Here is a 26,341-nt window from a genome sequence, read left to right as displayed (position 1 = left end):
TACACCACCCACTTTGTCAATGAGCTCATCGTGACACACAATAGGCAGCAGAAGTCATTCAGTGGGGACCTTGAGAAAACCAATTCTTATCACGGACTTCTAACAGAAGGCAGGAAAGCGAGAATGAACACAGAAGAACTATGTGCTGGAAAGACTAAAAATCACTACAAGGACGTCTTATAAAGGCTAAAACTTACTACAGCTGTGAAGGAGGGTGCACCTACTTATAGGAACGAGGTCTCCCTAAAGGCCGCATATGGCCGTGTGAAGCTGAGAGGGAATCTCACTTACTGGCCAGCTCAAACAGGTCCGGCTCCTCTCTGGCCAGCTTATCGCGTGCCACGTCGGCAATGGGCCCGAAGATCACCACAGGCCTCAGGAAGCCGGCTGGGAGAAACAGCACTCAGGGGTCACATCCTCGCAGCACCGTGACCCGACAGGATGTTTCAGCTCCAGTAAACAATCTCGACGGACATTCGGCATCAGAGGACCTACCCTCCCTTAGCACCACTCTCTCGTAGGCGGGGAATTTGGTTTGGACTGGCTGGGCCGAAAGGTCTTCCCTGCTCTTCCTGAGGTTCCTCTTGGAGCTACGGAGGCCGCGGAACCTCCAGAAGTCTGCGCGGTCGCCTCCAGGCGTTTTGGGAAGGGTGTACTGCACACTGGACAGCTGCTCTGCCCTGTGTGGATGAGGGGGAACCACCATCAGCCACAGCAGGAGGCTGGGGAATTGGCGCATCCATTACCTGACCACTGGGGACAGGGGCTTAAAAAAGAAAATAACGCTCCGTTTTTAGTCCTCTAACAAATCTCCAGCTGGATGCTCAGTTATTCTCTACGGAGAGCAGAGGAATTCAAGAACAAAAGACGAATGACCACAATAGCATCTCATTAGACTACAATGTGCCACCAAACATGCACAGTGCTGATTCAGAACTACACAGCACACCTTGAAACAAACCAAGAGGTCACAGGCATTGGCTTGACAGCTACTCTACTGTCATTCCTCTGTAGCCATCAAATCTCATTTGACCCGAGTTTCATCACTGTCTTCGCCATCCACCTGACAGCTCCACCTCAGTGAATACTGAAGCTATCTGGACAGGTTCAGGCAGCTTTGTCAGAGGAGATCTGATCTATTTATAACCACTACTCTCCTTACTACAGGCCTGAAGGACATTAAGCTTGGCACCAATCTAGCAGATTGGATTAATATATAATATCTTCAGAGAAAACCAGACCTTTCATCTGTCCCTCCTCAGTAGACACGTGAGGGTTGAATGAAAGATGAGTCTTCTAAACTTAAGGCCCCACTCTAGACCCTCGGTACCCAGCACCTGTTTTTGTTGGGGATGATGCCTCTCTCCACCTCCTGGTGGTTCTTGCCGATGCGGATGGCCAGCCAGGAGCCCAGCTTGCCGTTGTAAAGGGTGTCCACCACGCGGAAGACCTCGCCCTTGTTGAAGCTCAGCCCATAGGGGGACTCCTTCTCATACTCAAAGTGGGTGCGGATGTAGAACGAATCACCAACGTCCGACTCCACGATCCTGCGATACACTGGGGGGTGTGGAGAGGAAGGGGCACTGAAATAAGGCTGTGGTCTCAATGCCATTTATGAGTCCACTGTCCAGGAAGTAAGAGCTGCACATGGAGCCTAATGGTCTGCCATCACAACCCAAAGCTGCAGCACCCTGAACTAGAACTTCACCCCTGATCCCCAACCACAAGCTCATTCCTGATCCTCACCGTCCTTCTTCTTTTGCGCCAGAATGGTGACCTCTTCACCTTTGGGAAGATCAAGGAGGAAGAGCACTGCCTCTTCTCGGATGATATTTGCAAAGTCTACGTTGTTTACCTGGAGAAATGGAACAGGGCACGATGACTTGTATCCCGAGCACGCCCCGCGCTGAACGGCCATGAGGCCACATGACGCAGCTCGCAATGCCTTACTCCCTCCCTAAAGTGAGAGTCAGAGCACACAACTGCATATATTTTATAGACTCCAAGAAGAAAGAAGAAGATTACAGTGACCTCAAGGCAAAGGAGCACTTCAGGTTTCACAGAAGTTCTGTTCAGCATGTGGAAAAGTTTAGAGAGCGACATTAAAGTGAGTGGGGATCACCGAGAAACCCACAGCCAATGAGGGACAGAAACTCCCCTTTCCATTGTAGGAGACCTGTTACAAACAACACTCACTACAGTCATTTAATAAAAAGCTGGTTCACGTGCACGCAAGATACCAGCAGGCAGTTAGGAATGCTATTCAAATGCAATCAGACAGAGATTACATTCAAATCACCATTTTTACCCACTGCCACATGATATTTTACCTAGAATTACCTGGCAAATAACTCACCTCACTTTAATTTTAATTTACTGTAACAAAAAAACTGATTAAAATGAGCGAATTTTGAAATACACTTCCAAAATGCAACTCTTGCATGAATCCAGATACTTCTGTACTCAAGCATACACTACAAAAACGTCATCCGTTTTCTCTGCAGGTATGCTTTCAATCGGCACTCGCACATCTCAGAGCCCAGGAGAACCGCATGCTGCCCCCTGCTGGTACATATGAGGCCTGGGGGGGAATGGGCGCGCTCACCCTGAGAATCTGATCCCCTTCCTCCAGGCCCTCCTTAGCTGCCAGGCTGTCCTCCAGCACGCCGGCCACAAAGATGCCCACATCATTGCCCCCCGCCAGGCGCAGTCCCACGCTCTCACCCTTCTTGAACTTCACCAGCTTCATGCTCGGTCTGAGGGACATTTTGGGATGTAAGTTATAGAATAGTTAAAAATATTGATCTCTACAGGGCAAATAAGGGCACAGAGACACAAAGGGAATAACAGCATCATAGAACGCAATCGGAGGGAAGGCGCTAACTTAGCAATAAAGCACACGGATGGAAATGAGCAGCCCCCCAACTAGAGAGGGAGCACAAACGCCACGAGAAGCAGTGGGGGAGGGCAGGAACCTGAGAATGCTGTCGTCATGGGCGGCGCTGGGCACAGGGGCATCCGAGGGGCTCACGGGCAGGTCGACGTCAGGCTGGCCGGGCTGGGCGTACACGGGTTTGGGCTCTGAGGATAGCAGCACAGACAGGCCTGTCACATGTGGTCCACATGCACACGCACACGCACACGCACACGCACACGCACACGCACACACACACACACACACACACACACACACACACAGGCTCACCGCTGCACGCCTGTTATAATATCCACATTCCGATACTCATCCCTATTCAATGTCCCCCAAGCTCTCCCTTCCTTCCGCTCCATCTTTTAGTCCCCCCCCCCCGCCATGCTCACTGGCTGAAACAGCGGGGCCATGACATGTGAAAAGCAAAGTGAAGCGATGAGACAACTTGAGCCATATGCGAAGTGGTTAGTATACAATGAGCGTGGTGACCGAGGGGAATGTGGCGTTATCTTCAAAAAAAAAAAAATAATAATAAATCAAGCTGTGCAAACATGCTTTGCTTGGAAAAGAGTCAAATGCTTAAACGTCATTTAAAAATGAAGACCGCTAAGGCACACACGATGGAATATCGCTGTTTATCCCGTCTCTGGGGAAAATGTGATTTTTAAAAGGTGGAGGCGCAACACAGGGGAAGTCTGCCAAACTGGACTCTGGCCTGGGTCTCTCGGGGATACGGACATCTAGAAGGGAGACCCACGTGACGAGGAGAGTAGAGGTGAGACCACAAGCAGATTCGCGCTGTCCATGCCGTCTTCCATCTGCCCTGCTGCAGAACCCTCCTAAAGGCTCACCTTCTACTGTAACATGCCTCCATCCAGTTCTGCAAGGCTGGAGATCCGGTGGAGGTTGTGGGGGGAAGGGGGGGGGGGGGCTAATATGTCCCTCTTTCTGTGCGCGTTTGCACACGCGAAACAAAGAGCACCCGAACGCCAGGCCCTCGACAGAGCAGACGAGGGAACTGAGGAGGAGTGGGAGGAAGGGAAACGAAAAATAGGACGACATGGGTGTGGGGACTACTGGACAAGACACCAGACAGACGACAGGGTGTGGCAGGCCGCGGGGCCAAGCCCTGACCTGGCAGCGGGGGGCGCTGTTTCTCCTCTTTGGCCCCAGGCTGCTCGCTGACCTTGGAGGATAGCGCGTCTTCCGCTAACTTAACGGGGGTGGATACGGTGCCTGGCTTTGAACTTCGCTCCTCCTCGCGACTTCTGTGGCTAGAAACAGAGACACTTCATTCCACTTCGTTCTCGAGTTACTTCTTATCTATTTTACTTATTAAGCTAAATACAGCAGCAATGATGACAGACAGAAGACACCAGCATCGCACGACATCCAAGACCAATCGCAGAAAGGTCGAGTGGTTCCGATAGACGCACCCGACCCTACGAGTCGGAATTCAGAAAGAGGCAGATTAAAGCCTCTGATGTCGACGGGGGTTACTACGAATCGTGGCCCGCCCCAGCCAGTTCTCCCTCCCAGCACAAGGCAAGGCCATGAACAAAGAAAGGTGGCTTGGGGGGGCCCGCACCACCGTCTGCTCATTTTACCCATTCACATCATGGCCTGTGCTCACCAAGTGCAGCCAGCGGAGGAGTTGGCGCGTCAGATAAGGATTTAATAGCAAAAATCAGGTCAGAATAAGTGATGAGCAAAACAGAATGACAGTCGTCTAATGGCAGAGTGGCTTCCGAGCCGTCAGTCCTGCAGCAAAACGCTCTGCTCTCCGTGCCATCTAGGCTTGACATTTACAGATGCCTGTCTCAGGCCCTAACCCCAAAGACAAGAACCAGCAGCCTGCCCAAAACGGCCCGTTTTCATTATAATTTATCAGCACCGACGTTCTCCGATTTACTCAGCTGTCACACACACACACACACACACACACACACACACAGAGATGTGTAATTATATTTTTGTAGGGACTTTCCATTCACTTCTATGGGGAAAACTCTAATCCCTATCACGTCAACCGTAACTCCTACGCAGCCTGAACCTTAAACATAAGTAACCAAACAAAATACAAGACTTTAGGCATTTTTCATTTTTCGATGACCTGAAACATGGTCCCCATGCCATCAAAAAATAGGTTTTTTTAATCCACACACACACATACAGTACACATTGGACTCCAGTTTCTGCTTCTTCTTCTGTTACAATTTGGCTCATGAATCCATTCTACTGACCACAAGAACCTCCACACAGGAAGACTGGAGAGTCTCTGATGACCATGTGAACGTCCCCAATGGGACACAGGAGAGTCTATGATGACCATGTGAACGTCCCCAATGAGACACAGGAGAGTCTCTGATGACCATGTGAATGTCCCCAATGGGACACAGGAGAGTCTCTGATGACCATGTGAACGTCCCCAATGGGACACAGGAGAGTCTCTGATGACCATGTGAACGTCCCCAATGGGACACAAGAGAGTCTCTGATGACCATGTGAATGTCCCCAATGGGACACAGGAGAGTCTCTGATGACCATGTGAACGTCCCCAATGAGACACAGGAGAGTCTCTGATGACCATGTGAATGTCCCCAATGGGACACAGGAGAGTCTCTGATGACCATGTGAACGTCCCCAATGGGACACAGGAGAGTCTATGATGACCATGTGAACGTCCCCAATGGGACACAGGAGAGTCTCTGATGACCATGTGAACGTCCCCAATGGGACACAAGAGAGTCTCTGATGACCATGTGAACGTCCCCAATGGGACACAAGAGAGTCTCTGATGACCATGTGAACGTCCCCAATGGGACACAGGAGAGTCTCTGATGACCATGTGAACGTCCCCAATGGGACACAAGAGAGTCTCTGATGACCATGTGAACGTCCCCAATGGGACACAGGAGAGTCTCTGATGACCATGTGAACGTCCCCAATGGGACACAAGAGAGTCTCTGATGACCATGTGAACGTCCCCAATGGGACACAAGAGAGTCTCTGATGACCATGTGAACGTCCCCAATGGGACACGGGAGAGAAATCGTATACACACACTACCACCAAAACAAATTACATGGCAAATAACATGCTTCTGATTCTAAAGCCCAAACTCGGCGCACTGTGCCGGGAACAGCGGACGGACAGGGATCGTCCGCTCTGCCGTCCTCATACATGCTTGCTCTCCGACCCGCTATCGTGACGCCATGCTGCCCATCTCTCGACGCCTAAATTGCTACGCTTCCTTTAAGAAAAGCTGTCCTGGGCTGCTGACTTTGACGATATGAAGGTATGTTAATTTCCTTAGCAACACAGGCTGCCCTCCAAAACAAGCAGCACACAGCACTCACTGCTGCCCAGTGTTACTAGTCAGGTAGCTTTTGGCGAGCGCCGAGCACCTTCCCTACAGCCAGACGAACCTGAGGACGCCGACTGCCAGCTATTTCAAGCCCAAGGCATCATAAGGGGTCATTTCTTGGTAGGAATGGATTCCGATTTCTCTCTCTCTCTCGCTCTCTCTCACACACATGCATCTGAAAGCCCTTCTGCCCAGAAAATAATCCTAAAAATCTGAAACGGCACTTACAGATAAGTATAAGGGGAAAAATAACACTGAACATTAACAGGGCAGCACAGCGGAAATACATACTATCCAACACAAGCACCCGTGGACTACCATACACTAATTAGCATTTTGTGAGCACAGCATTCTGGGGGATTGAGAAACAGCTTCACAGACAAAGCTGTTTATTCCCTCAGGTCCCTCAGAGAGGGCTCTGGCCAACCAGCAGACATCCATGGCATCAGCCGCGTGACAGTTTCAGCTCATCCAGGGCTACGACAGGAAGACCTTTGTGACAGGTCACAGCAGCACTGCAGCGCCAAGCCGCCATTGGTGAGCAGTACCCATCATGCCAGTACTAAAGCTACGGTTCTCTGTAGAGAAAGAGATCGGCATGCAAGTTAACCTGCAGTCCTGCAGTCGACATGCTCTGTGATGCAGGCTGCGACAACGCAGCACAGTAGGCAGAACGTGAGCCGAGATTCAGAGGAACCGAGAATCACGGATGTCATCAGTCGGAGCGTCATAAACAAGAATCCGAGCGAAGCTGTCATTCCTGGTGATGTCTGACCGGAATGCAGTACCAAGGAGCGGTAAGTTGGAGAATGGGGCCAAAAGGTCCTTGTTCAATTTGTGATGACAGGTACAGTCTGTCTCGGACTTGGGTTCCATTCCAACGGACAGGTTGAAATGGCCGGGTGTCCGAACAGGATAATCTCACTGAAGCTGGGAGATACACGCAAGGCTGGGATGATCACGCCGCCATACAGAACAGTGCCCTCCCATGGCTGCTATCACTAACGTCAGTCGTATGTGCGCCTCGTCACAGTCTGCACAGGTCGTAAGTTGGGAACAGCTTAAATATGTAAAATATTCATAAAAAATAAGATTTCACATCTATGTAACTTGCACACCACGCACAAGTCATTGTCCACACACAAGTCACAAGTTATTATGTCAAACCCGGAATGCTTTTGTCGATTAAGATCTAGATAAATGATCAGACATCACGCCACTGGGGAGGCACCGCAGGAAACGCATCACACACGCACCCGCGACTCCAAGCCCCTCAGCCTACCCGGGCCGCCCAGCCGGGTGTACAGAAACCCCCCCAAAACTGGAGTATGGCTGCAGCAGCCCCTGTCCAGCCCACTCCGGTCCAGCCCGCCCCCGTCCAGCCCACAGACACGGCCCTCCCTCATGTATCAGGGCACTTGATGGAGTCATGTGCGATCCTGGATCCAACGACCTTCCGTATTTTTATCTTAGGAAGCCACATTGGTCTCAACACATCTGCCGGCTCCCACAGCTCTCCTGGGGGGTGGGAGTGGGGGGGTTGCCAGTTTAGAGAATTGTACGATTAAAATCTCACCCTCTGACAAATATGGACGCAGTGCACAGTGACTCGCCGACCAGTTCTGAGCCGTTTCTTATTTTAAACTGCGCGAAGAGTGGTGTACCGCACAGTCCCCTGCTGGAGACTCTGTTCCCGTGGGGCACGTCCGCCCCCACGCCAGTTTAAGGGTGGTACCACTGGAATCCCAGTGCCACACTGCAGTACAACCATCATCTGCACGTGGGCGAGATGGTCTCCACCGGGCACGGAATCGCATCGGGGGTGGCAGTGATCAGAGAAACATTACGGTCTGCTGGGGACGGAGTGCTTAGTGACAGGGGTGGGGTTACGGGGGCGGGGCGCCTTACCTGCCATTGCTGGTCTGCTGGGGGGAGTGGCCGGAGTGCTCAGAGGGCTCAGACTGTCTGTCGGGGGAACGCGAGCAACTGCCACGCTTCCTGTCATGTGATCGATTGGAATGGTCTGATGCCAGTGTGTGAATTTCAGAAATGTCTGTTAAAATAAAAGTGTTGTTTAATATGGCATTACAGCAAACCATGCAGGCTGACCTCCAGAGGAAATGGCTAAAAACACGATGACAATGCGCATCTCTGTGCTCTCCGAATCCTATTCTCGTTGTCATTTTTAAATTCCCCTTCTGTTCGCAGGGGTCTCCGTAAGAGCCCTCGCTATAGCAAAGCTTTAATGCCGGGAGGGGTAAATAAAAAGAAAGGAAATCCACGTGATGCTTGATGGCCTTTTTTAACGACAATGAAAACCGCAGGTTAATGAAGACATGCAAGAGCAAGCCCCCTGCTGGGCGGGCACAGTACTGCGCAAAAAAACTGGGATTAAAAGAATCAGAGCAATAAACAATAAACCAAATAAACGTCAGCAAAATTCATTATGAGAAGCTACTATAACATCAATTCATTCTGATCTTGAAAGCCCTACTGTAAAGAACTGTGTGTGTGTGTGTGTGTGTGTGAATGTGCATGTGTGTGTATTTTGTCTGTTTTTGTGAGTGTGTGATTGTGTGATTTCTTCAAATCACCCACAGCTTCTATTCGTCTCTGTTGGCCCATTTACATCTCGGCTCACTGCTACCCCGCCCTGCTGTCCCCACCCCCCCCTGCTCCGCAGGCTGGTCCCCCCAGACCCCTCACCGTCCCGGTCAGAGGCGTTGGCGGATGGGATGCTATCGTCCAGGTCAGGAATGTTCAACAGCGTCGCCCTCTCGTCTCTCTGCACCACCATCTTCAGCTTCCCCTTTGACCTCTCGATCAGCTTCTTGGCATCGACCAGGGACAGATTCTCTGTCACTGTGCCGTTGATCTGGAACGGGGGGGGGCAGACCATTTGGAGAAGGCTTTCTCTACGCATCCATGGCGATGCTGACGGGCACCACGGAGGCAGACTGGGTGGAGGCCAGCGGCAGAACGGGGCCACCCGGCTCGCATGCACCTTTAAAACATTCATGATTCGGAATTCCCACATTCCCGATGGCACACGTTTGGGAGGCTCCGGAATGAGCCACGTGCTGGAATTAGCTAGTAGCCTGGAATTAGCTAGTAGCAGCGGGACAGGCCTCGCCTTCGGTGCCCAGGCCTCGGACAATCAGTGGTGAAGCAACAGAGGACCGAATGTGACGGTTGCAGCTCCTAGTGAGGGAACCACACCCACAAAAGGTGGGACCTAATCAGCACCGGATGTATCCCGCCACATATAATCATGAGCTAGGTGGCTAAGGCCCACTTACCTTCAGAACCACATCCCCCTCCTGGATGTTGCCGTCTCGGGCAGCCAGACTCTCGGGGGAGATGTCCTTCACGAAGATGTGGCTGGCCAGTCGCAGACCATATTCTGCTTTGAAGAACAACGAAGCAAAATCTACCATAACCACTCACTTAGTGTAATTAGCATCAGTGCTAAGTAACGGCGCTACACTGCCTCCCCCCGATTGAATTGCACCCCTAACACCAGCAAGCAAGAGCTAAGCTGCAGTGGGATCTTCAGCGTCACCTTGCTGCCCACCTTCATTCTTGCGGGACTTCACCAGGGTGACCTTGGAGGGCCGTGGGGGCGGTGGGATGGAGACAGTGGAGTGGCGGTCCGAGCGAGGCGAGAGGCTCCTCTCCCGGGACGCACTGCGGTCCCGGCGCACAGTGCTCCGCTCGCCCCTGCGGCCTCCCTGGCGCCCCGCCCCGCCGTAGACGCTGGGACCACTGCGCGCACTCTGCCCGTCGTACATCTCCTCGTAACTGTCATCGTCGTCCTCCTGCTCGGACATGGCTCCCCTCTCGCCCAGACGGGCCACCGGCACCTGCACCTTCCGCTTCCGGCGGATCGTCTGTGGGGAGACATGGGCAGTGGCATTACCCAGCAGCCCCCATGGCATTCGGGTAACTACTCAAACACCCACAAAGGGACTGACTCGCATAGCTGCAAGAGGATTGAGTCACATAACCACAAAGAGACTGATTCTCACACACATAAAGGGACTGACTCACGCAGCCACAGGGGAACTGACTCGCATACCCGCAAAGGAACTGACTCATGCAGCCACAAGGGGACTGACTCACACAGCCCAAAAGGGACTGATTCTCACAGCCACTATGGGACAATACAACCGCAAAGGAACTGACTCACACAACCACAAAGGGACTGACTCACGCACCCGCAAAGGGACTGATTCACGCACCCGCAAAGGGACTGACTCTCACACTCGCAAAGGGAATGATTCACGCACCCACAAAGGGACTGACTCACGCACCCGCAAAGGGACTGACTCACGCACCCGCAAAGGGACTGACTCACGCACCCGCAAAGGGACTGACTCTCGCACCCGCAAAGGGACTGACTCACGCACCCGCAAAGGGACTGACTCTCGCACCCGCAAAGGGACTGACTCACGCACCCGCAAAGGGACTGACTCACGCACCCGCAAAAGGACTGACTCTCGCACCCGCAAAGGGACTGACTCACGCACCCGCAAAGGGACTGACTCACGCACCCACAAAGGGACTGACTCTGACATATGTCTAACTAAATCAGCAAAGACCACAGCATCTGCTTCTCTCCAGTCCTGCTTATTTCATTAGCTGCTTTAGGTACTAAATTGAGGAGAAGCTGCTGACCAACCAGCCTCAGGTTTGCGGCCTTCCACCACCCAATGTGAAGCAGTACTCACAATCTTGGCATTCTTTCCACTCTTCCGAAGCTGCTGCACGGCATACGCGTGCTCAACGTTGTCCATGGAGACGGAGTTGACCATCACCACTCTGTCATTTTCTCTGCAGGGGAGATAAACAGGGTTTGTGTGTGACCGAGGTGCCAGCCAGTTCATTTAGTAGATCATACCCAACCCATCAGCTATACTGACAGCATTAGTCATGCCAGTAAAGGGAAACATCAGATGTCACTGGTTAGGGTGACGTGATGGTGCAGCCACTTACTGTAAGAGCCCTTCAGCGGGGCCTCCTTTAAGCACGTCGGAGATGACAATGGAAGTCTCTCCGCTCTGAAAATGGGGGTTATCTCGACCTCCAGAGATGGCAATCCCAAATCCGAACCCCGGAGCCTGCAGACCACGCAGACAGACGGTTCTTTTTTCAGTGCTTTACTCGTTATTGCAAACGACCATGAAAAAAATTTAAATGACCTGGAAAAACAGCATAATGAAGAGATCTGCTATGTGTATGACTGCACACGCAAAGACACACACACACTTCTATCTAACGTCCTGCGATCGCTCACGTTGCTAAAACTGACAGCACTCCAACAAAAGTGTGTGAAAAGTGTCTGCTTACTGAACAAGACTTTGGAGGAATGCACGACGTCCTCATGACACACGGAGCCCTTCATCACCCTGACGATGAGGATCAGGCACTCTAGTGATTCAGGAGCTCGTGCATTCAGCTGACGGGACTCGCAACCGAAGGTTAGAGCGTTCCACACCCCAACCGCTTACCGCTGAAACCCCCCCCTTCCCCTCCTCTGCCCATCGGTGGCCAGATGCAGCATCGCAGCGGGTGGGGCCCACTGATTAGTGAGCTGTACACGCAAACCGACTCCACTGGAGCCGCAGGAAATGACACGTCTGCTCCGTGTGCAGCTCGACGGAGTGTAAACAAGGGCGAGATTTAATTACAGGTGTCGGGACACGGAGGCGAGGAGGAGGGCACTGCGGGCGGGGTCCGTGAGACCGAACAAGGCTAGGAACGCCAGGAAATCTCTCCAGCTCTCAAGGATGATCAGTGTTATATTAATATTTATATGTTAATGATATATCTCCTTCTAGTTTTTACATATTTTAGTTTCAATTCAAGCTTTAGCAATTTTATTTCTGGGGACAGACTAAAAGCTTTTCGTTACAGAATCCTACATGAATACGTAAGTGTACATTACGTACTAATGTCCTCAAAATGGGCAAAATATTATTAATGGTAATTAACGATCATTACTTTACCTAAACAGTATTTAAAAATGCTAATGGAAAGTATTTGATGAAAGTTTTTACTCAATTTCAGTTACTTTCAGAAGCAATATTCATAGTTGTACTTTTTTTTTTGTTTCGCATCTTATTTTATTTCAGTTTACAAAAATGCTTTCGTGTAGCTTTGCTTCGGTTAACGATAATAACCCTGACATGTGTTAAGACTCCCAGAACAAGCGGTTCCGCCCCCCCCCCCCCACGAGGAACTTGACATTTAATGGTAAACAGCAGCAAATACGAAGGTTATACTGCATCTGCTAATGGAGGAATGCATCTTAACGTCGATAAAGAGCCTAGTCTCCTGATCAATGATCCTCTCCTCCTGTATCAGAAGGGAAACAGACGCCTATGCGATGGACCCACTGGCTGATCTCACGCAGGCCAGGCGAGCCATCCCACACTGGGCAGGGCGTCTTAGAAAGGTGGATGGGAAGATGGAGATGGGCATACTCACCCTGTGCAGGGTAACTGTGTGCTGCTCCCATATGACGGTCTCCTCCATCGTGGCACTCTGTAAGACAGGACAAGAGACACGCCGTTTAATCCTCCTCCAAGCCCAGTACTCACTTGTCAGGCCCGGAACCGAAACATGTGAATGCACACTAAGCAGGGGTCCACCTGGGGGGGCTCTCGGCACCCCCTCAAAGATGCCACCCAACCGGCCCTCTCGCCTTTGCCAAACTCTGCCACTGCCCAGAGGCCCCACCGCACCCACCACCAGAGCCTGGGGCGAAGTACACAGGGGTAACAGATTCTCATTTCCTCACTATAATCCCAGTCAGACAGCCTGGGGGGGGGGGGGAAAGGGGGGGGGCAGGGGGCTTCACCAGGCATGACAACTGCACCACATCAGGCGTCGATGTTTCTCAAGTCTTCACAGTGGGCATCACATGATGCCGACGGTCAGAGGAATCATGCCCTGGCGCAGAGCGCTGCTGCCCCCACCGCATGATGAAACTCCTTGGGATCCCGGTCGCTTGGCGACCCCCCAGGCCGACACGTGGTCCAGTAACACACTCCAGGAATGACCATCTATCTACCCCAGCCAGGTGTTATGTCAGCGTCCCCTAGGCCTAGTAAGGCTTTTAATCCTCAGCAATGAGGATCCTGAGAGCCGGATCACCCTCAGGGAAACGCGCCACATGGCCGGAGTGCCATGTGACGCTCCCTCACAATGCAGGTAATGTGCTTCATGTGAGACACCACACCAGCGGTACCCGGGGATTCTCCAAGGAGAGACAGTACTGAAGGAGTCCAGTCTTCATCTCAGCCCATCGGAGAGCGTCCATGTCTCACAGCCATACAGCAAGACAGGGAGTCCCAGGACTCTTAAGACTTAGACCAATATCGGGAGCACCACACACCCCTTTCCAGCGACCTCATGACCCCCCCCCCCCATGTACTCTACATCTGCTGACTTCATACGTAGAGTCACCAGAGACATGAATGCCGGCGTAAGTGAACCTCTCAACGAGGCAGACAGACACACTGCTGATGGCTGTGCCTAACAGATTATTAAAAGCCTGGATCTTGGTTTTTAAACAGGACACCCGCAATCCCAGACACTTGGACTCCTCGCTCGGTCTCTCGAGAGCCCCAGTCAGAGCCTCCGCTTGACTCCGGTTCCATAGGGCGCATTACATCCTGGGCGGAGCCATGGTGCAGCCCAGGGTCCTCTGACAGGCACCTCCAGAACACAGCCGGTTGATTTAACCAGCAGGCAGGGGATTCTGTGGAAACCCCACCGATAGCATTCCTAGGCTGGTCTGGGACGCCATGCCCACCATGCCCCACTAAGCAGACCACGCCTGCCAGGATCCCAGTGCAGGAACGGCCATAGGACTAATGGCGATCCTTATGTCAGCGTACTCATATTGCTCCCTGGAGGAATCACGGCGCTTAGTTTTAACAGCATCGCTCAAAAACTCCAACAGGCACCATGGCCCACAAACTGGCCCCTCCCCCACTCCTCCCCAGCCTTGCCTCGCTGCCCACGGTCAAACGAGGATACATCAGGGCAGCAGAGAAATGCGGCAGCCCGCCCCCTACCACCCCCAGGTACTTCCATGGGAATTCCGTTTGGCACGTGGCTGCTGCCAGAACAGGCCGCTTGGCCAGAAGGTGTGGCTCAGAGGGGACAAGCTGAAAGGAGAAGGGGTCCCAAAAATATGTGTGGGGGGCGGGGATGTCCCGCCTGGAGGCAGGTGAAGATTGCCATGTGGATTTCCCATCTTCCATAGCATCCTCTCACCAACAGCCAGGAAAACGGGAGGGCGCTAAGTCCCACTCAGGGCTTGTCACGACATAGCAAGTCCCACTTACATCAGGGCTATTATTTCATCATTCACATTCCCAGGCTGCAGCGGGGCATCACTCCCAACGCAGCATCTATTGTACCAAAAGCTGACCCACAGACCCCCCCAGCACCCGTTTCTCAGCCTCGCCCCACAGCCGATCAATGCCGATCCCAGCCGGCCCCTGGGCGTCCGGGACGCCCGTCTTTGTGTTCGCGGGCCCTGACCCACTTCTTCTGAGTCTCACACTCCACACGCGCTGTGAGGGGGCCACTCTCGCGCACGCAAGGCTGCAGACCAAGCGATGGGAAGCTGCGGACAACAGAGAAGATGTGACCTGTGATCCAGAGCCGTGGGAAGCTCTCAGAGCTATGAACTCCGCCGGGGAGGACAAAATGGGACGAGTGAAGACTGAAGACTTTCAGAAGTCAAGTTCAAATGAGACAACCTCGCCCCCGAAGACGTCTTACTCTTACAGGGGTTCTGCCCTTCACAGAATACAGCCGTGGCCGGGGGACATATGGGGGCGAATGGTCACTTCACCGCCGTCTTTCGGCAGCCCTTCACTACACTATAGTGATACAGATGGTGGCAAAATGCTGCACGATTCCATTTTTTTGCCAATATGAAATCTCTCATCATTTCCTTGTTTACGTAATTCGGTAACAAATGGTGATTTTGTTCATTTCCTCTGTCAAAATAGTTTTGTGTTCTTGGAGGAATTCTTCACATGGCAGCGAAGGATGGGGGAAAATGCCTTTGGGGTGGGGGGGGGAATGTCTCACAGGTTCAGGCCTCTCCTTGGTGTTTGACCGTCTTCCTATAACCCACCGGCGTCTGCTCACCGCCACCGCTAAAGCCCCCAGGCCCGCCTCCCTCAGTGCAGCACCTCTAAAGCCCCCAGGCCCACCTCCCTCAGTGCAGCACCTCTAAAGCCCCCAGGCCCACCTCCCTCAGTGCAGCACCTCTAAAGCCCCCAGGCCCACCTCCCTCAGTGCAGCACCACTAAAGCCCCCAGGCCCACCTCCCTCAGTGCGGCACCTCTAAAGCCCCCAGGCCCGCCTCCCTCAGTGCGGCACCTCTAAAGCCCCCAGGCCCGCCTCCCTCAGTGCGGCACCTCTAAAGCCCCCAGGCCCACCTCCCTCAGTGCAGCACCTCTAAAGCCCCCAGGCCCACCTCCCTCAGTGCAGCACCACTAAAGCCCCCAGGCCCGCCTCCCTCAGTGCGGCACCTCTAAAGCCCCCAGGCCCGCCTCCCTCAGTGCGGCACCTCTAAAGCCCCCAGGCCCGCCTCCCTCAGTGCAGCACCTCTAAAGCCCCCAGGCCCACCTCCCTCAGTGCAGCACCTCTAAAGCCCCCAGGCCCACCTCCCTCAGTGCAGCACCGCGAGCAGGTGGCCATCACGTGATTGCTTTGGAAACAAGAGGGTTTCTCACTGCTCCAATGGCGACTGTGAGCGGCGTGAACAAGAGGCCCCTTCTGCCGTCCGGGTCGCCGGGTCGCCCATCTATTGACACACGGCCCCGGGGCCTCGCACTTCGACATTCTTTGTTTTGGGACGCGGACACAAAGTGGCACCCCGCCTGGGCTTCCCTCTGGAGCACAGCAAGCGTACCAGAGTGCCCACGTTCTCCGTCTCCCGGCCAGCTCCGTTTCTGGCTTCTGTATTGTAAGAAGACACACAGCTGGGACTGGACTGCAGTGTTTAAGATTCTGATTAGTAGTTAAAAGCCCTGAATATGGTTGGGGGGGGGGGTGATTCAGTTACGGCTGTGTAGCTCATTATTCCTGACACTGTGGGACACGCAGACACTAAACATAGCTCATGATACTCATGATTAATTTTTGTAATTTAACACAGTGACACAAAAAGACTTGACAGGCATTTGCAGGTGGGGGGAGGGGATGGGGGGGGGGGCATCTACAGGGTGGCAGAATCGCCACCCTGAAAAGCGTGGCCAATGTGACCCTGACACCCCTGTAGATCGAAGCCCCGACAGAAGTCACTGGACGTCACTGCGAGTTTGTCACCCCAAACAGCAGAGGCGATTCGAAGATCTGAAGAAATGCCGGACGGCGCCCTGCACTCCTCAGGACACTCTGCCCGGCAGGGCGTACGATGTGCACACAAAAATACAGAACAAACTGCTCAACGACTGCGGATGTTCCCCTAAACATGGCCTAGAACTACCCATGGTGCCCGGGGACATGCGGCAGGACGGCGGCTCCAGGCCAGCCGGGGCGCAGACCCACGCCCTTCGAAATGTGAGGTTCCGTCCTCTTCCGGTCATGGAAGCTCATCGTTTGGAGCAGAAGCAATGAACTGACTCGTGGCTCCTGAAGGATACCACTTTCTTCAACACTGACATTCAGCGGGATAAACACTCTAGGTTTATCTCAATTTGATAAAGCGCACGACTGACTCTGATAGAATCTTTGTGAGGGAAAACCGTAACCGCAACCCCCACCCAGCCCAAACCTTAAACATAAGTAGCCAAGACTTTTGGCATTTTTAGCTTTTTGATTGCAGTCATAGATTTTCACAAAATTGAGTTTTCCTTTGTGGAATCTGAAAAAAAGGTCCCCACAATATCAAAATAACAGGATGTACAGGACACACACACACACACACACAGCATCTCCATCTTTGGATATCATGTGTCACGGCACTACTAGTAACATTTTTACAACCAACCAATAAACAAAAAGTTACTAAATAAATATTAATAAACGAAAAGCCATTAATAAAGAATTCATTACTGAGGCAAGAGCAAGAGTCTTAAACAAGCCCTGCACCAGTATGGACGTCTCAGCACAGTGCTGAGTGTGTCTGTTTGGATGGGAGACGTTTCCGGAGCACAGCGGAGGTCACTGTCCAGATGCCAAACAGTCAGTCAAACAGGCTCTGCTATGCAGTGCCAGAGCGCGAGCAGCCCTGGGCTGGGACAATGACGTCACTCTGTGTCACCGTGGATATAGGCACATGGCACACTGCACAGCCGAGGGGACTGCAGGAAGCCGCTGGAATCTAAGGCCCAGAAAAGTTACGGAGCTGGCGAGCAGCCCCTCAGCCTCAAGGGCACCCCCAGAGGGGGCGAGAGGCCTGCTCGGTGCAGTTTGCACACTCTTCGCTGAGACCTAGGAGTTCAGCAGAGTTCAGCGTCTCCAGCGATTTTTTGATTCGATGCAACACTAAACCAACCAGCTTTAAAGTTGATTAATGAAAGAATCCACAGTAGTGAACTGAATCTTGATTTTTATTTTAAATATTCATGACAAGAACACCCAAGAAGATATGTGATGGGCACAACAACATTATCAAAATCATTCACATGTAATAGATTTGTAATTGATGAAGAAACCTCAGAAGAACATGAAGAGCTACAACAAACCACTGACAGCAGGCCTGACAGGCTGAAGGCCTGCAGTCTTCGCGGTACCAGTGCATATTTATCGATGACAGGCAGTCACAGCGATGACTGACACTCAGATCGTCACTCTATTCATCTGCTCCAGTCAGTCATACCTCAACACACACCATCGCACAGGATGGATTGCCACACGAAAACTCTGCCAAACTTCTTGCGCCTCCTGTGGGTTTCAACTTTCACTCCACAGGTTATTTCCAGGAGGGAATCAGAGAGGCAATTAGCAAGTGCGGCCAGTGCAGTGCGAGTCCAGCAGTGAGGAGTGACGCGTCGACCTGCAGGGTCTCAAAGCTTCAAATATGTTCCCCCTAAACAGCTGTCCTGCCTGGTCCTGCTTGGACCTTTGAAATGATGAGAATCCGATTACTCATTCTCTCAAGTACACGGTCTTGCAGGCAACTTAATCACTTTCACTTCTAAGAAGCACAGAGATCCTTATTTACATATTATATGGTACTGGAAGGTCCCCTCTAAGTAATGGACAACAGTGAGTGTTATGAAGGACTATGATAGAGTGCTGCTGACCATGAGACCTCAACACAGTCACTGAAACCACACCATCGCTTTTTCAATCTGGCCAATTATGAGATCAGGTGGAAAAGCCGAAGTTCTTAACCATAAATGACCAAAACCTACATGAGGACACAGGAGGCCGAGGCGACATTGAAATCAAAGCGAAGGTCAACAAATTACACTGCTGGACAAATACTTCATTCCTGTACTAAAGTAGGTTTTTTTTCTGGATTCATACTTGAGCATTTTAACTTGTTGGAACTTTTACTTTCACTTTGCTACATTTCTGAGCCAAAATAATGATTTTTTTACTCCAATTCATTCTGCACAACCATCATTAGTCACCTAATTAAAAAAATACAGTTGCATGCTGAGCGCCTGACTGCACAATTCTGGGTAAAATAAGATTAACTTTTTCCCACTCAGAATCCAGATCGTGATTTTCTCTCCCGCTTCTTGAACATTGTATTTCTTCCTTGATTATTACTATTATACAGAATTATGATACACAGTGTCTGCTATAAGCAAAATTCCGTTATATGCGAGTCCACTATATCCGATGCTTTTTCTGCATGTCCGTAAAGGGGACATGCAGCTGGGACCAGTGGACCTCGTCCATTATAGATGATATTCCGTTATCAGCGAGTCCACTATACCGGGATTTTACTGTATATCGATTGTACAGAATTAACATATAGCGATTAACATACCGAAACTGCGGTCGGACAGTTACTTTATCAATATTCAAAGGTAGCAGCGTTAGAGCCTCCACTGAAATAATGGTGACGGTATCCGACGATCAGCTATTTTTCATGGAGGACGACGAGGGTTTTCATCAGCGCATTCACTACATATAAGAGGTATAAAAGCACAGAACCGCAAGATCTTTGTAATCCGTTATTAAATATGGCCTGTAGATCAATCTTTCGTTTTCCCCAAACCTGTGTCAGCAAGCTTGGCAAGTTTCACTGTTAATTCTGAACACAAAGACAAAATGTGACTCAGTGTCCCTTATAGTGCTGTGCTATAAATTACAATGGAATATCCGCAACTGTCTTGAGTGAATTTAAAAGGAGGGGTTGTTTTCTGTAAGATCAATACAGTTGAACATGTGGTACTTTTACTTTTACTGGATGACTTTTACTCGAGTAACATTTTGGTGTGATATCTGAACTTTTAAGCATGAAAATTGAGTATTTTTTCCATGACTGCATTCCAAAGAGCAGGGCTACTCTGAATCAATGAATTCACACGGGAATGAGAATCAGTAGTCATGGCAACAGATGCCCGTGGTCTTCAGCTCTACGCTGCCGTCTCACACCTGAGCTGCGCTTGAAGCAACTAAGAATCGCACCCAGTCTAGCTCATCGCGTCAGGCCTTCAGGTGTGATCGTCAACGGAGGCTGGCCCTTTACCATACGGACCGGTCATACTGGCTAAGCGCCAACGTACATGGTTTACCGTAAATGCATGGCTACCTGTACTAGCTGATAAGCATGAGTGTCCTTCAAGTCACTGAATGTGTGTCGGATCATTAAGATGGAGCCCGGCATGATTAGTTTTCCTGTTTCAGTGAAGAGGGAGTAGACGGTAGTGAAGAGAAGTCCATATAGCGCCATCTAGAGGGCAAGAGCAGCGACATTTGTCCGCGAGTACGGATGGGGGCGGGGTTTCGTCCTTGGGGTCCAATCCAATAGCTTCTGCTCTTGCAGAGACACACCCAGGGATAGGTTACTCACACGTATGCATTGCACCGTCTCTGAGGGCGTGTGTAGATGTACTCACGTTTGCATGCGCGTGAGCACCAGCCCTGGCCCAACGACACGAGACGTACCCTTTCCGGTCAGAGAGCCGACCTCCCCGGCGGAAACCAGATCGCCAACCTGTCTGAGGGACCTTGAGCGCTGAAGAGGCACTAAAGCTCGCGGCAGACATGCGCTGATGTCAGGGAGCGCAGGCAGAGGGGGGCTGGAGGCTCGTTAGGGACAGCCATGGCTTAGGCGAACAATCGAGGTACACAAGGAAGGCATCACAGGACCTGGACCCAGGAACTGCATCCACTGTGGCCTTTTCTAAGGCCCAGAGGTTTAAAATTCACCTGGAAGAATAATGGGGTGGGGGGGGTGGAACATGTAATCCTGGCATTCGGATTAAACACTAAATCTCCACCATGTTCCTCCTAAATCCAGGGCATCTCATGGGAGCAGGTCAACCTGAAAACACAGACAAAGAGTTGCCGTTGCCAGGCCTCTATCCCACTTCCGAATAAACGCAGCTCATTCTTCTTGGGTCATTCTCCTCTAGGCAACACACGACCGCAGGTGGACGACTCGGGTCAGACGCAACAATGCCAAGGAAGCCACAGAAGAAACGAATTATCGCGAAGTGCAGGAGGTCCCAGGTTACGTGGAGTGGCACTCTCTTACCCCTGAAGACTTCCGTTTGCTTTGCTCACCAACCAACATGACAAATTGGTCGGTAAAGCAGAATGTTGGACATTATCCTTTCGGCGATGTCTTATTCTCCACCTGCCTGGCTGCTCGTCCACCGCTAGGCACAGTCCCGGCCGCCAGCCTGTGTCCTCAGTGTCTGCTGCTGCCCAGCAGATACTTACTCTCCTGAGCTCTGCTCCAAAGCACTGCTGTCCAGTGACTCAGAGAGACCGGAGCGCTCTCTGTCACCCTTCCAGCAATGTCATCTCTGTCCAGCCAAGGTTCTGACAGAGCTGTTCTCCTGCTGGAGCTCTGGGTCATGAGCCATGCATGAAGGTAGCCCACCTTTCCTTCTGGAGGATGCAAGCGGCTTTGGAAAGTCAGCGCGCTCTAATGGTGACCCCAAGGGCTTGGGACCTTTGAAACGCCCGTCTCTCCAGAATCTGCTCAGTTTCGACCCTGTCCCCCCGCTGTGGACATTAAAGCCGCCCTCGGGTTAAAAATAGCTCGAAAGTGCTGACGGGGCAGACCTCCCACTCACGCTGATGACCAGGACGGTTCAGAAAACTGCCACCACAGGACCGTTCGAATTTCTGCAGAGAAAGTAATAAAGTCATGCAATATTTGATACGGTATAACATCCAGAAGACATGGGACACGTCACTAAAGATAGACACCCCACCCCCACTCGTGCTGAGTGCAGTGATCGGCCAATCACCACACGGCACACAGGATCCCTGCCCTTCACATCCCACAAAAGCGTCACTCTCACACGGTCACTCAGAGAAACGACAATCACGCGAAAAAACTGGATGCACCGTCCTCAATAATCGCTCACTGCTTCTGCTGTGCTGCGTCTCAGTATGATTTCTGCTTTTCGGTGACAGGACTGTCCCCTGCTCTGGAACGGCAACCGGTATTGCTATGTCAGGAGCCCACCTAAGTGGGGGGGGCGCACACAGGGTCATGGCACGGGAAAGCCAGCCGCTCTTTGACTGGAACCGGAGCACGGGCTGCGCCTCATGGTGGGGACACAGCAACGTGACATTGCAGAGGGAAGCAGGATGCGACCATTAGGGGCTGACAGACCCAGAAGGGACCCGGGCCGGCTCCGAAACGCGGCTCTACACTCCCAGAATTATACGTGAATAAAAACAACAGAGCAGGTTTGCAGAAAAGATCAGCATCCGCCTCTCAGAAAAGCCCAACGTAAGGCTCGCACGGTCTTCACCCACTGAAAAGAAACGTTGGGAAATTGGGGAACGTTCCCAGAAGGGAGGGAGCCGATTTAGAGCAGGGAGATTAAAGGAAGCATGCGGGGGGGGGGGGGGGGGGGGTCTCTGGACTACCATCTGAATAAAACCCCTCCCCCTAAACTTCGAGTCAGCTCCATAATGCCCCACAGACGCACACACACACAAAGCCAGGCCCAGACATGTAAAACAAAGGAGCCTTTGAGTCCGGAGGTGGTACAGCCCATCGCGGCGGCATACTCAATGTGCGCCCCGCTGCTTCCCCACCAACAATGGCTGTCCATCCAAACACAGGTCATGTGACTGGCTGCAACAAGGAGCGGGGGCCCTCTAATAGGAATTCCACAACCTCAAGAGCCGCGCGTCCCCAAGGCATCAGCCAAGGAGCTCCACAGCATTTCCTCCAAAATGTTTACTGCTTTATACACGAGTGAAACAGTAAAAAAAACGCGAAAACGCTGAAGAGCTGGAAAGCAGGCCGTACATTTCCTGCCACTTAATGACCTAGACTGCATTCTGCCAAAGTCCCGGCAATTCAGGCACCCAGAGAACCATTCACCGGCACACAATCCATCCTTCACTGAGCCACAGAAACCAGAGTCACACGGTCACATGAGGGAGGCCAGGGAGACCTGCAGACACACAGAGATGGCTGGCAGAGGGGTCTCCTGGTCACTATGGGAGGGGCCTGCCTTTAAGCAGCCAGCCAGAGTTTGTGTGGGCCAGCTGGGCGATACTTGGCGATTACCAACCTGCAGACCAAAGCCTGAACTGAGAACTGTTACAAACCATCTAGACCATGGGTGTCCAAGCCAGATTTCACTGCAATAGCGAAAATCTTGCATTTTCCTAAATGACTGCAGTGTGGTAATATTTTCACTTCAAGGCTTAAATCCGAGGACAGGACATTAAGGTGTTTAGCCTACATTGCTTGAGAAGGCTCCCTCTGCAAAACTGGGTGACGATGCAAAGCGTGAACTCAGCAAGTTACCATGGATGCACGTGTAGTATTCCTGGTGAATTAATAACTGAAACAGCACCATGACAAGCGGCACGTGTGCATGGGTGACAGGAATCCCAGCCATGCCCCATATCTGCTGCGTTTGTTGCATAACATTGACTTCCTGTCGTATTCGAGATACTACATCAGTGAGCATTAACAGCAAGGATCCTGTTATCATCTTTATTTAAACTCACTTTCTTAAGCAAGCTGGTTGCAAAAAAATGACTTATTATACAAAATCACTTGTTTATGTGGCCAGACATTCTTCATGGTTAAATATGTCAGCTTTTCTCACAGAATCTGAACCCACACCCTTAACAGCTACACCACCTGCTGCCCAAACCCACCCAGCAGACAGTCACCACACCCACATCTTCTACCACTGGCACATGCAACCACAGAATGTTTTTTTAGACCTTTGAGAAATGGCAGGTAAGAGCAAGCCGGAGGTGCTGCAGCAACCAGAGGCACACAGGCGCTAAACGTGGAGGATGATGACCAGAGACACACAGGCCCTAAACGTGGAGGATGATGACCAGAGACACAGGCCCTAAACGTGGAGGATGAGGACCAGAGACACACAGGCCCTAAATGGTGAGGATGATGACCAGAGACACAGGCGCTAAACGTGGAGGATGATGACCAGAGACACACAGGCCCTAAACGTGGAGGATGATGACCAGAGACACACAGGCCCTAAACGTGGAGGATGAGGACCAGAGACACACAGGCCTTAAACGGTGAGGATGATGACCAGAGACACACAGGCCCTAAACGGTGAGGATGATGACCAGAGACACACAGGCCCTAAACGTGGAGGATGATGACCAGAGACACACAGGCCCTAAACGTGGAGGATGATGACCAGAGACACACAGGCCCTAAACGTGGAGGATGAGGACCAGAGACACACAGGCCCTAAATGGTGAGGATGATGACCAGAGACACAGGCCCTAAACGTGGAGGATGAGGACCAGAGACACAGGCCCTAAATGGTGAGGATGATGACCAGAGACACACAGGCCCTAAACGTGGAGGATGATGACCAGAGACACACAGGCCCTAAATGGTGAGGATGATGACCAGAGACACAGGCGCTAAACGTGGAGGATGATGACCAGAGACACACAGGCCCTAAACGTGGAGGATGAGGACCAGAGACACACAGGCCCTAAATGGTGAGGATGATGACCAGAGACACAGGCCCTAAACGTGGAGGATGAGGACCAGAGACACACAGGCCCTAAACGGTGAGGATGATGACCAGAGACACACAGGCCCTAAACGGTGAGGATGATGACCAGAGACACACAGGCCCTAAACGTGGAGGATGATGACCAGAGAGACACAGGCGCTAAACGGTGAGGATGATGACCAGAGACACACAGGCCATAAACGTGGAGGATGATGACCAGAGAGACACAGGCGCTAAACGGTGAGGATGATGACCAGAGACACACAGGCCATAAACGTGGAGGATGATGACCAGAGAGACACAGGCGCTAAACGGTGAGGATGATGACCAGAGACACAGGCCCTAAACGTGGAGGATGATGACCAGAGACACAGGCCCTAAACGTGGAGGATGATGACCAGAGAGACACAGGCCCTAAACGGTGAGGATGATGACCAGAGAGACACAGGCCCTAAACGTGGAGGATGATGACCAGAGACACAGGCCCTAAACGTGGAGGATGATGACCAGAGACACAGGCCCTAAACGTGGAGGATGATGACCAGAGACACAGGCCCTAAACGTGGAAGACGATGGTTTATGTTAGACTCGCTATCTTCATAACTAAGACCGACGCAGGCCACAGGCGAGCAGAGAAGCTGCCAGAACAACTGCCCCGGTATTTAGGTCAAGACGACATTCTATATGTATTCCTGTACCACTGTTGATAAACACACACTTGTCTTCCTTACACAGGATCTATGACCTATGATTACCATGGCAGCCTCATACCAGCAAATCACTAGGTCAAATCCCAGCTTTAGGTTTGCACGTCTTTTAACTGGGGTGTGAGAATCTGACCTAATGTGATGCTTTTATTCAAACCACTTACAATCTCCTTTACCTTTTATGAGACTTAATCCTTTCCTGTACGCCACATCTACCTCAGCTTCTCATTTGCAGAGACCCGATTTGAAGGTAGCCGGCCACCTCCCTCCATCCATGCCCTCATCCAATCAGAACACAGCGAGCCTCCAGGCCGGAAAGCTGACATGAGCACAGATGTGTTCTTCCACAGCACGTACACTCAGCTGTCCACGATTAGCAAGGCTAAGGGGGTCATCATCTTCCCGTCGATTCCCGAAATGCTCCCGCAGCCATCTGACCGTCAGACGATCTCCCTGGGTCGTGTCTCAAGGGCCAGACAGCAGAGGGTTGATATCAAATCAGGAGTTAAGCACTGACACAAGGGTCTGCTCATGTGGATACCGAAGTCCTAAACATTCTGCTCAACATCAAAACAGCGGCGAACAGAAAAGCCCGCAAGCCCTTCCTGTATGATGATTCACACTAAAAGCTACGGCTAAAAAGAAACACAAATTCATTGTGTTGTGTCGGGTACATCATTTTCGGTTTGGTATGTGAAATGAATATCTACTGATACAGGCGGAGCCTAAATTCACGAGGTGACGTTCAACATGGAAAACAGTTTGCTAATTGCGGCTGCGAGTCGACTACGGCTAATGCTGGTTACAGTCAGTCATAATTGGCAGTTTGGGAACATTTCAGTTTCCCAATAAATGACACCAACACCAGAGAGAGAGTCAGCTGATCTGACCTACACTGTCTGTCAGCTCTGAAGTCAGATATGTTGCTGGAATTACATCCAACATGCCAACTCGTTTGGGTTGATCATCAGAGTGTCTGTGTACGACCAGAGCGAGGCAGAAGCAGCTTCTTCAAGTTAGTCACCCCGGGGCATTTACGGCGCTTCTGCCAGGAAATTCAAACTGGACAAAAAAGTACTACAGCTATTGGGGTGTTTATCGCTACAAAGATGTGGATGCATAGTAGAGAACGGTAATAGGGAACATGGGATTTAGACAGGATTTAGTTCATTAGGATTGCTATCAT

General features: G+C 51.6%; 1 protein-coding gene across 6 annotated transcripts in view; it reads right to left on the bottom strand.

The window, feature by feature from the left end:
• Positions 1-26,341, bottom strand: part of LOC125706359 (tight junction protein ZO-1-like) — a 76,886-nt gene that overhangs the window by 12,067 nt on the left and 38,478 nt on the right. For 3 of the 6 annotated variants that reach the window (XM_048973031.1, XM_048973030.1, XM_048973028.1), the window contains exons 3-16: positions 12,786-12,842; positions 11,292-11,416; positions 11,027-11,129; positions 9,871-10,186; positions 9,596-9,699; positions 9,003-9,171; positions 8,205-8,349; positions 4,064-4,203; positions 2,976-3,081; positions 2,606-2,756; positions 1,747-1,855; positions 1,338-1,557; positions 496-680; positions 292-387 (exon numbers count right to left, since the gene is read on the bottom strand). In XM_048973031.1, the coding sequence (XP_048828988.1) occupies positions 292-387; positions 496-680; positions 1,338-1,557; positions 1,747-1,855; positions 2,606-2,756; positions 2,976-3,081; positions 4,064-4,203; positions 8,205-8,349; positions 9,003-9,171; positions 9,596-9,699; positions 9,871-10,186; positions 11,027-11,129; positions 11,292-11,416; positions 12,786-12,842 (2,026 nt within the window). Of the gene's footprint in view, positions 1-291; positions 388-495; positions 681-1,337; positions 1,558-1,746; positions 1,856-2,605; positions 2,757-2,975; positions 3,082-4,063; positions 4,204-8,204; positions 8,350-9,002; positions 9,172-9,595; positions 9,703-9,858; positions 10,187-11,026; positions 11,130-11,291; positions 11,417-12,785; positions 12,843-26,341 lie in introns of all 6 variants that reach the window. The other 3 variants (XM_048973026.1, XM_048973029.1, XM_048973027.1) reach the window with 2 other exon arrangements.

This window comes from Brienomyrus brachyistius, chromosome 13 (assembly GCF_023856365.1).
Source record: "Brienomyrus brachyistius isolate T26 chromosome 13, BBRACH_0.4, whole genome shotgun sequence".
Taxonomy (NCBI): domain Eukaryota; kingdom Metazoa; phylum Chordata; class Actinopteri; order Osteoglossiformes; family Mormyridae; genus Brienomyrus; species Brienomyrus brachyistius.
This window is presented reverse-complemented; position numbering and strand designations above follow the sequence as displayed.